The sequence below is a fragment of the Centroberyx gerrardi genome, chromosome 22, assembly GCF_048128805.1.
Source record: "Centroberyx gerrardi isolate f3 chromosome 22, fCenGer3.hap1.cur.20231027, whole genome shotgun sequence".
Taxonomy (NCBI): domain Eukaryota; kingdom Metazoa; phylum Chordata; class Actinopteri; order Beryciformes; family Berycidae; genus Centroberyx; species Centroberyx gerrardi.
In genome coordinates this window covers 1,394,649-1,405,304 of record NC_136018.1, presented here as the reverse complement: position 1 = coordinate 1,405,304, position 10,656 = coordinate 1,394,649, and the positions used below count along the sequence as shown (strand labels likewise).

Below are 10,656 nucleotides of genomic sequence, written 5' to 3'. Positions count from 1 at the left end.
CACTGGACAGATGTCAGTCACACAAGTTTGAATCACACACACACACACCCTCACTCACACATTCACTCACTCACTCACTCACACACACATACACATACACACACACCCTCACTCACACACACACACACACACACACACACACACACACACACAGAGCTAAATGTCAGTCAAGCCATCCATTCCACCCACACACTCAGAGCTGACTGCTTCTTTCCTGTGGAGGAGGTGGGCAGCAGTGTGTGTGTGTGTGTGTGTGTGTGTGTGTGTGTGTGTGTGTGTGTGTGTGTGTGTGTGCTCCTCTGAACCTGCAGCCCACCAGTGTCTGAAGTAAACAACTCCAACATTAGAAACTCTTGTAGCAGAGAGAGAGAGAGAGAGAGAGAGAGAAAGGGAGAGGGAGAGGGAGAGAGAGAGAGTCAGCTGGTCCACCTGAACCTCAGGCACATGGACTGTCACACACACACACACACACACACACACACACACACACACACATTTTACAGTTGAAGCATTTAGCTCTCCATGTTTTCCAGAATGATTGACAGTGAGTGTAACGAATAAATTATACAAACATCAAAGTCAAATGAGCTTCAATTCCTGGATCAGCAACATTACAACCAATAATAAGGAGATTTATAACAATAATAATAATAATAATACATTTTATTTGTACAGAGTTTTTCCAGATACATTGTCTCATTATCTCGGGAGAACAACAGTTGTTTTCTCAAGATGATTTTCTGGTTGGAAGGAACATCCTGAAGCAGGCTGTCCAGTCTGCTGGTTAGAGACGAGGATGCAGAACCTGGAGGCTGGAGGTTCAACGCTCATTCCCGTTCAAATCAGCGTTCCTGGTCGGTCGGAGCGGCGGCCATCTTGCTGTGACCCGTCGGACTAGCTTCTGTATAAAGAGACTCACAGCAAGTCACTGAGCTGAGAGGTTTTACAGCAAGAACCAAAGCAGCTTCTCTGTCTCCTTGCTGCCATGGATCGCTAACATGCTAATGTTGACTAGAAGAGCTAGAGAGAGAAGTACAGTCTGTGATGAAGCTACGTTAGCCTCGTCGCTAACGTTAGCTTCCAGTTGAGTTCTGACAGTTTGCTAACAGACTCATCTGCTCAGTTCTCACAGTGTGACAGACTTTACACCTTAATTAGACTGTGTTGTCGCCATAGCAACTAACACTTAAAATTCCATAATGACATTTTATGCTGAACTAGCTAAATTATCTTTCATGTGTATCTAAACAAAAAGGAAACATGGGAAATCTGGACCACAAAGGGTTAAAATGTTGCGGGGTAGGTGGTGTGTGTGTGTGTGTGAACTGCACAGTTTAACAGTTCAGAACCAGTTCAGAAAGTCCCTGAGAATTTTTAATGGTTAATTTTTCTTTAAAATTTTTAACAGTGCTGTAGAATATAATGTCAGTGACTGAATATAATATAATATAATATAATATAATATAATATAATATAATATAATATGTAGTTTAGAAAGTGTAGGGAAGTAACTCTTTCATATGTATTTAAACAGAAAGGAAACAGGAAATCTGGGCTGAAAAGTGTTTTTTAAATCCAAAAAGAAATCAATGAACTCTCTTTATTGTTTGGGCGTTTCTGCTTCATTAGAGAGTCACAGCAGAGAGCAACAGGACAGAGAGAGGGGAGGACCCGCAGCAGAGGGAACGGGCCGGACTCGAACCCGTGACGCCGCGATCCGGACGGAGCCATAACAGCGGGAACCGTACCGGCCGAGCCGCCGGGACGTCCCGAGTCTCTCTGTAGAGATGAAACTGTCTTATGAGACAGGTGAGACGACGGAGAAAGGAGAGATGATGGTAAAGTGGATTTGAACCACAGAGTGAAAAACCTGAACCTGCTCAGACTGCGAGACTTCCTCACATGAACACATGAAGCAGTTTAACAGTTTGTCTCCTGGACCGGAGGTTTTCTGCTCAGTAACAGGATTCAAACCAACAACCTTCCAGACCTGAACCATCACAGACCTCTGGACCGTCTGCACCAGCCAGACCAACACAACTCACATCTAGAGCTGGAAGTATTAGTCCATTCATCAATTAGTCGATCAACAGAAAATTAATCTATAATAATTTTGAGAATTGATTAATCTGGTTCCAGCTTCACAAACACAATTATCTGCTGCTTTTCTCTGTTTCATCTCATTATTAAATGAATCCTTTGTGTTTTTTGGCTGCTGGTCAGTGAAGAATCACTCTGGACTCTGGGTGATGGGGATTTGTTATCATTTTTGATTATTTTATAGATTAATTGAAAAAATAAAGAGTTAGATTCCCAAGGGTCTGGAGTCTGAAGGGGGTTCTACCTGTTGAACTGAAGTTAGCAATTCACTATCAACTTTTAATAACAATAATAACTTTATTTATATGACACTTCACATTAAAGCAAGGGAGGATAAAACAATACAAACAGTGCAACAGAAAAATCCATTTTATTAAGAAAACATAACTTAATGCAATGGATAAAAACGAACAGAAACCCCAGTCTGTAAAAATGCAATGCAACAATATAAAAGATTTTGGTCAGCATCCGGTCTAAAATGGTTCATCTTTAAAGAAATATTTGCCTTTCAAAAGAAACATCCTGACTTGCTGATATGCAGTCAAATTAAAATGTAAAGTATAATAATATATATCTTTCTCTTCCAGCCTTCTGCAGGTAAACAGCCGCCATTTTGGGTTCGTTTTCCCTTCGAAACACTAGACTGGTAGAAGAGGGAGGAGAGCAGCCTGCAGGCAGCAAGACGCACGAAGCTTCACAAGAAGCAACTGATGACGTTCTGGTCAGAATCCGGTCGACAGTGGCCGGAGGTAGGCTTTAAGTATTTAAGAGTAATTCAAAAAAAAACAGCCATTCAAGTTTTCTTGCACATTTGGGTAAAAGTTAATCTTTAAAGCGACATTTCCCTTTGAAAATAAACATTCTGAAATTAAAGTTCCCATATTCTCCTCTTCCCAGAGTTTTATTTAGTGTCTTTCTGTCCATTCAAAGCTGTGTGTGTGGTGTCATGAACCAAAAACACTCTCAATCCATTTCTCCACGTTCATTTTCCAGCATCTCTCTGAGCCTTACCAAGAACAGGCCGTTTCTGTCGCCGTGTCTTTAAGGCTCATTAATATTAACGACCCTCCGTTCCGATCGGCTAACCGTTTCGAGAGCGAAACGTGAGACGCCGCGGCCCGGCGGCTACAGGTAGGGAAAACTCTCCGGTAATAAACGATGACGACCGCTCGACCGCTTTGAAAAAAACACTTTGTTAGTCTATTATTTCTTACAGAAATGATAATGAGCGAACCTTTGTGACGCCACAAAGTTACGGAAGTCCAAACGGCTCGTTTAGAGGCTCGCTTTTCTAATATGGATTGTGTGGATTTAGTTTTGATACTTTCACCATGTTTAGATACACATCCAACTGCTTTATCATCACAGAGGAGAGGGAGTCCTGCTTTACATGATGTGGAGCTTTAAAATCTAAAGTATAACTCTTTCTCTTCCAGACACTTCTGCAGGTAAACAGTCTCACATTCCCTTTTGAAAACTCAGACTGGCTAGTAAAATGCTAAAAGTGGCCGGTGAAGTCCGGAACCGTCCTATCCCGCCCCCGTCTTGCCCCCCGGCTGCTCCTGATTGGCCAGCAGCAGCAGCTCCTTCTTCTTCTGCAGGTAGAGGTTGTTGAGGTAGTCGTCCGGCTGAATGTCCTGCTGACTCAGCTCCGACATGAACTTCTCCAGCTTCACTAACGAACGAGCGCCGGACACTTTCCTACAGAGAGAGAGAGAGAGAGAGAGAGAGAGAGAGAGAGAGAGAGAGAGAACAGAGAGAGAGAGAGAGAGAGAGAGAGAGAGGGCGAGAGAGAGAGAGAGAGAACAGAGAGAGAGAGAGAGAGCAGAGAGAGAGAGAGAGAGAACAGAGAGAGAGAGAGAGAGAGAGAGAGGGAGAGAGAGGGAGAGAGAGAGGGAGAGCAGAGAGAACAGAGAGAGAGAGAGAGAGAGAGAGAGGGGAGAGAGAGAGAGAGAGAGAGAGAGAGAGAGAACAGAGAGAGAGAGAGAGAACAGAGAGAGAGAGAGAGAGAACAGAGAGAGAGAGAGAGAGAGAGAGAGAGAGAGAGAGAGAGGGGAGAGAGAGAGAGAACAGAGAGAGAGAGAGAGAACAGAGAGAGAGAGAGAGAGAACAGAGAGACAGAGAGAGAGAGAGAGAGAGATGTCATTCAGTTTTCAGTTTCTATGTTTTCGCCTTTTTAGCTCATTCTATCACAACATACACTTATATGACAATTTATGCCCATAAAAAAAATTACAAAAACTTTATTTTATTGTACTTTTATATCAAAATGTCATTACTTTAACTTACTGGATAACAGAAAATAATATTTATCTAACAGTCATGCTGAATGTTAAACTCAGTCAGTTTTTTCATCAGAATCAGCTCAACGAATAATAGAAAAATAGAAAATAGAAAAGCACAACAGAGGAACCTGAAAGTAGAAATAGTCAACATTAGTGTTGGATGCACTTAAAGACTTTAACATCATTTTACTCTATTCATTTTCACATTAGACTGAAAGGGGGCGGGGCCACAACCCCTTACTTGGGACAAAAAATGATGTCACACTGGAGAAGACAGAGCAGTTATGGCCTTAAAGTTTGAAATGCTCTTTAATTACAGCGCCTCCATCAGGCCAATCAGTGTAAACACCAGAACACAGTGACAAAATGCACACACACACACACACACACACACACACACACACACACACACACACACACACCCAGCCCTACCTGCCAGTCAGGTAGAGTGTGAACTCCTTAAAGCCCATCAGCTGACACCCGTCCAGCTCACACAGGTCGGCCGCTGCAGCGTGTGTGGGGGTGTGTGTGGGGGTGTGTGTGGGGGTGTGTGTGTCGTCCGGTTCGGGACTGGAACCCGCGGCCCTCGGCGTGCGGGCCGTCCTCTTGGCTCCGCCTCCGTCGCTCGGCCTCGGCAGTCCGGGGTAGAGAGTCAGACCCGACGCTCTCTCCAGCTCCGGCAGGCTGACCTGGAAGTCCGTCAGCGGCCGCTCGAAGCCGATCGGCCGGTTGGGGACGACGAACGCCCCCAGGGCCAGGACGGGGGCCGCCGATTGGTCGGCGGCGTCCGCGTCGTTGTTGTTGACGTCTGTGCCGTTCTGCACTAAGATGGCCTTGAAGAGGTGAGTGGGAACGGCGACGTCGTCTTTACCGATCACCTGCGGACAAACAAACAGTTCAGATCTCAGCTGACATTTAAAATGACTGCTGTCTCCATGGCAACCAGGACATTTAAACCCACCAACTGATACCTATGGTGAAGTGGACTGAGGCCCAGATTCACTTAAAGTCACACTGAAATGAAAAATGACTTCTTCGCCTTTTTAGCTCATTCTATCATACCACACACTTATATGACAATTTATGCCAAAAAAAATAAATAAATAAACTGTATTATATTGTGTTTTCCTTCCTGGATAACGGAAAAAAACCTTTAATGGTGACCTCATGCTGCACCAGGAGGCGGAAATAAAAACTCCAACCAATAAAACACACTCAATCAAATATCTTTTCTACAGTCTCTCAGTCGTCTGACAGCAGAGAGACCTGTCACTCAAACAGCTGTGTGTTATAATCTGTGTGTTGAAACGCTGCATCAGTGTCACAGAGTCGGAGGAGACAGAAAGTTGCTTCTGAACGTTGCTGCCAGTGGAGAGAACTGATCTGTGACCTGAGGAAGAACGTCAGCCATGTTGGAGAAAAAGATCCATTAAGTCTGAATGTTCTGGCAGGAGGAAGCGGACATGTCTGACAATCAGCTGAACACAAAACAATAACTAACATTTAAACTAAACAGCAGTTTCCAACATTTAAGATTCATCTTGATGTTCCTGCTCTCTCTGAATGTAAGAAAGTATACTGTATATGGTAAATACTGTATATTACGTATGTATTTCAGTATGTATAAATACATGGTATACAGGTTATATGTGTTTGTATGCATGTGTATATGTATGTAATGCATGTATAAACAGTAGGTCTGCATGTGTGAATGTTCTGCCCTCTAGTGGCCAACTGACCAACAACAAGCCTATGAGTATTTACACACAGTATTCACATGCACATACGAATAAACACACTCTCACACTCTCTCACACACACACACACACACACACACACCTTACCTGATAGGAGACCATCTTCCTCCCGTCCTCCTCTTCCTCTCTGGGCAGAACCAGCGGTCCAGAAACCACCCAGACGTCCTGGAAACGCTGAGTCAGCTCCCTGCAGTACATCTCCAGTCTGCACACACACACACACACACACACACACACACACACACACACACACACATTAGTATTTATGACTAATTATTACCAGTGGTAGTTGTCACAGCATTAGTAGAACAAGTGAGTAGTATTAATAGTCGTAGTAGTAGTAGTGTGATACAGGAAGTATTAGTGTAGTACTGGTGTAGTATCAATTTACAATTTCCCATTTGGCGCTTTTATCCAAAGCGACGTACACATGAGATTTTAATACAACACAAGCAAGGATCTAGTCAGGAGAGAACAACGAGAGGAAGAGCCATAAAGCAAAAATGTTTTTTTTTGTTTTTTTTTTAATTCCACAGTCCATCAGGTGAGAAGGTGTTCACTAAAGAGCTGCTGGTCTTTAGCCTTTTTTAAAGATTGAGAGGGACTCTGCGGATCGAATGGAGTTAACTCGGTAACTCGTTCCACCACCGAGGAACCACAGAAGAAGAGTCTGGATAGAGACTCACACACACACACACACACACACACTACCACTGTAGTATCGGTGTAGTATCATTGTAGTACTGGTGTAGTACTGGTGTAGTATCGGTATACTACTGGTGTAGTACCGGTGTAGTACTGGTGTAGTATCGGTATAGTACTGGTGCAGTACCGGTATAGTACTGGTGCAGTATCGGTATAGTACTGGTGCAGTATCGGTATAGTACTGGTGTAGTATCGGTGTAGTATCGGTGTAGTATCGGTGTAGTACCGGTGTAGTATCGGTGTAGTACCGGTGTAGTATCGGTGCAGTACCGGTGTAGTATCGGTGTAGTACCGGTGTAGTATCGGTATACTACTGGTGTAGTATCGGTGTAGTACTGGTGTAGTATCGGTATAGTACTGGTGCAGTATCGGTATACTACTGGTGTAGTATCGGTGTAGTACTGGTGTAGTATCGGTATACTACTGGTGTAGTATCGGTGTAGTACCGGTGTAGTATCAGTGTAATATCAGTGTAGTATCGGTGTAGTATCGGTGTAGTATCAGTGTAGTATCAGTGTAGTACTGGTGTAGTATCAGTGTAGTATCGGTGTAGTATCGGTGTAGTATCGGTGTAGTATCGGTGTAGTATCGGTGTAGTATCAGTGTAGTATCAGTGTAGTACTGGTGTAGTATCAGTGTAGTATCGGTGTAGTATCAGTGTAGTATCGGTGTAGTATCGGTGTAGTATCAGTGTAGTATCAGTGTAGCATCAGTGTAGCATCAGTGTAGTATCGGTGTAGCATCGGTGTAGTATCGGTGTAGCATCGGTGTAGTATCGGTGTAGTATCGGTGTAGTATCGGTGTAGCATCGGTGTAGTATCGGTGTAGTATCAGTGTAGTATCGGTGTAGTATCGGTGTAGTATCAGTGTAGTATTGATAACAGTAAACACCAGCAGACTGACCTGTTCCAGAAGCCGGCGTTGTTCTCATAGTTCTGAGGAACGATGTTGGACAGGTAGAACGTCTCTGCCATGGACTGCTGTGAGGACACACACACACACACACACGCACACACACACACACGCACACACACACACACGCACACACACACACACACACACACTTGAAGTTACAATGTGCTTCACAACCAAGAAGAACAAATAATGAACAGGTAAGACAGTAGAAAACAGTCAATATATATAATAAATAATATAAATAAATAAAGATAAAATGAATAAAAGCCAAAGATTACAGAAAGGCTTCACAATAAAAGTATATTTTAAGAAGTGATTTTAAAGATGAGACTATGTACAGTTAACAGGTTGGCACGTGTGTGTGTGTGTGTGTGTGTGTGTGTGTGTGAGTGTGAGTGTGTGTGATACCTCAGACTGCTTGTTGTCTCCAGCGGGGGCCATGTGACCTCTGGACCAGCCGCTGCCCAGGTAGTCCTCGTTACCCGCACTGAAGCATGCTGGGATGTCGGGGTCCACACGAAACTTACAGTGCTTCCTGTTTGCCTTACCTGAGAGAGAGAGAGAGAGAGAGATAGAGAGATAGAGAGAGAGAGAGGGGGGGGGGGGGAGAGAGAGAGAGAGAGAGGGGGGGAGAGAGGGAGAGAGAGAGAGAGGGGAGAGAGAGAGAGAGAGAGAGAGAGGGGGGGGAGAGAGAGAGAGAGGGGGGGAGAGAGGGAGAGAGAGAGAGAGGGGAGAGAGAGAGAGAGAGAGGGGGGGGAGAGAGGGAGGGAGAGAGAGGGGGAGAGACGGAGAGAGAGAGAGAGACTGTCTTTAAAATAACATTATAAAAGACTATCATTGGTTACTAGCTTTTGTCATCAAACCCAAATTTAAATACTTCTTCAATACCGCTACATCACCAAGTATCCATATCAATAAGCAATATGGATAACAGTATCGATCACTCACCCCTCAGCTTGTGATCGGTCAGATGTTCGGCCACCCAGCGCGGCGTCTTCCTGGCCTGGTCGTACGACAGCGTGTGGTTGGCATAGTAACGCACCTCCGCACCCGTTTCCGGGAGACCGAACCGACCAATCAGCTGCTGGGCCTCTGACACTGAGAGAGAGGAACAGAGAGATTAAATTAGAAAGTAGACTAAGGGGAGTTTAAGGAGGTTTCGATGGGAACAAAAATATAAATGCAACATGGAATTTTTGGTGCCATGTTTCATGAGCTAAACTAAAATATCCCATAAATTTTCCACACAAAAAAAGCTTATTTCTCTCAAATCTTTAGCACAAATTTGTTTACATCCCTGTTAGTGAGCGTTTCTCCTTTGGCCAGGAATGAATTTCTTACAAACTGTAACAAAGTAAAATCTTCAAAGTAAAACTGCTGCATGTTGCTTTTATAGTTTTGTTCAGCATAATTTTAAGGGGATTTTGAATGAATTAAGGGGTGAATTAATGTAGAAATTAATGAAAATGTAAGGTTATTTTAAGGGATTACTGGCTCGTAGAAGGATGTTTTAATACTCTTTAATACTTTCCACCGCTGTTTAATGGAATTCACTTCTGTTTCCTGTTTATTCCGATTCAATTCACATTCAGTTTCCCGACAGTTCACCATGCGTTGTCAGTTCAGTTCCTGACTGGACCGACTCTGCTCTGGGTACCGGACCCCTGTCCTCTGAATCAGCCCTGGTTCTCACCGCGGTCCGTCCCGTCCTCCCGGCTCGGTGTGTTCTGCTCCTCCGGGTCCAGCCGGTACAGCTTCAGGACGGTCAGACAGGAGCCGGTGCTAACGGCCGCCCCGCACACAAACCCGCCAACGAAACCGAACAGCTTCACTCCGGCCGCCATCTTAAATCTCTTAACTCATAAACATCTACGTCTGCAGAGAGTTTGCGTTATGATGTTTAGGTTTCCCGTTAACGTTGACAAACAGAACAGACTGACCAGCTCTACTTTCTGTTCGTCCGTGTGGAAGTGACGGAAACACCGGCAAAGAGCAAATCTCACGAGATCTGGCGAGAAAAGCGTTTCTGCCGCTTTCGCTTCCGGTTTAGTGATTTCGCCTTCAAAATAAAAGCACTGACTTTTTCATTATTTCTTTTTTTTTTTTTTTTTATTTAATCCAAAAAAGCCCCTTTTTAATAAATAAATAACACCACATAAGCTTAAAGTAACATGAATGTGCAGATAACTCAATTTTGATTTTAAAAAAAAAAATATATATATATATATAAAATTTTTTAAAAAAAAGTCAGATAGACACCAAACTCTATTCCCAAACTCTACCAGCCACTTTGGCAGCTAACCAACCATCACATGACGGTCCTATTCTACTCTTTAGGTAGTTAATTCTGGTATTAATACTATCTATCTATCTATCTATCTATCTATCTATCGTAGACACAGTGGATGGAAAGACAAAACATGATACGAGCCGATATAAAATCATTTGACAGTATTTTATTGTTTATTTTCATATACAAAAAGATAAAGTTGAAATAATCCTTTTTCTAGTGTGATTTTTTTTTTTTTTTTTTTCTGTATCGGGTGTGTGTGTGGCGGCCTCCCACTGAGGGCTAGAACTACATTCATTCATACAGTAATGATCCTGGCACTGGGTGGAGAGAGAGATAGAGAAAGAGAGAGAGAGATATGAAAACAGATAGATAGATAGAGAGAGAGAGAGAGAGAGAGAGAGGCGCCACACACACACACACACACACTCTTTTTCTTTTTTTTTCTAGGCAGATCTAGCAGTAGCTCCATGTCTGGATGCTGAGTTTTTCTCTACGAACCACCACAGTAAAAAAAAAAAAAAAAAAAAAAATCCTAACAAGGGGATTTTTCATCTCCACTGCAAATTAAACGACTATGTTACAATGATCATCGCTTCTCGAA

The 10,656-nt window shown here is 43.4% G+C and overlaps 1 protein-coding gene across 1 annotated transcript; it reads right to left on the bottom strand.

Moving 5' to 3' along the window:
* Positions 1-3,629: 3,629 nt before the first annotated feature.
* Positions 3,630-9,630, bottom strand: exog (exo/endonuclease G). Its single transcript, XM_071918651.2, has 7 exons — positions 9,456-9,630; positions 8,711-8,860; positions 8,171-8,310; positions 7,751-7,827; positions 6,230-6,347; positions 4,818-5,263; positions 3,630-3,801 (listed from the first exon to the last, which is right to left on the bottom strand). Exons 1-7 carry the CDS (start codon positions 9,604-9,606, stop codon positions 3,630-3,632), a joined length of 1,254 nt encoding a protein of 417 aa, XP_071774752.2. The 5' UTR covers positions 9,607-9,630.
* Positions 9,631-10,656: the final 1,026 nt, after the last annotated feature.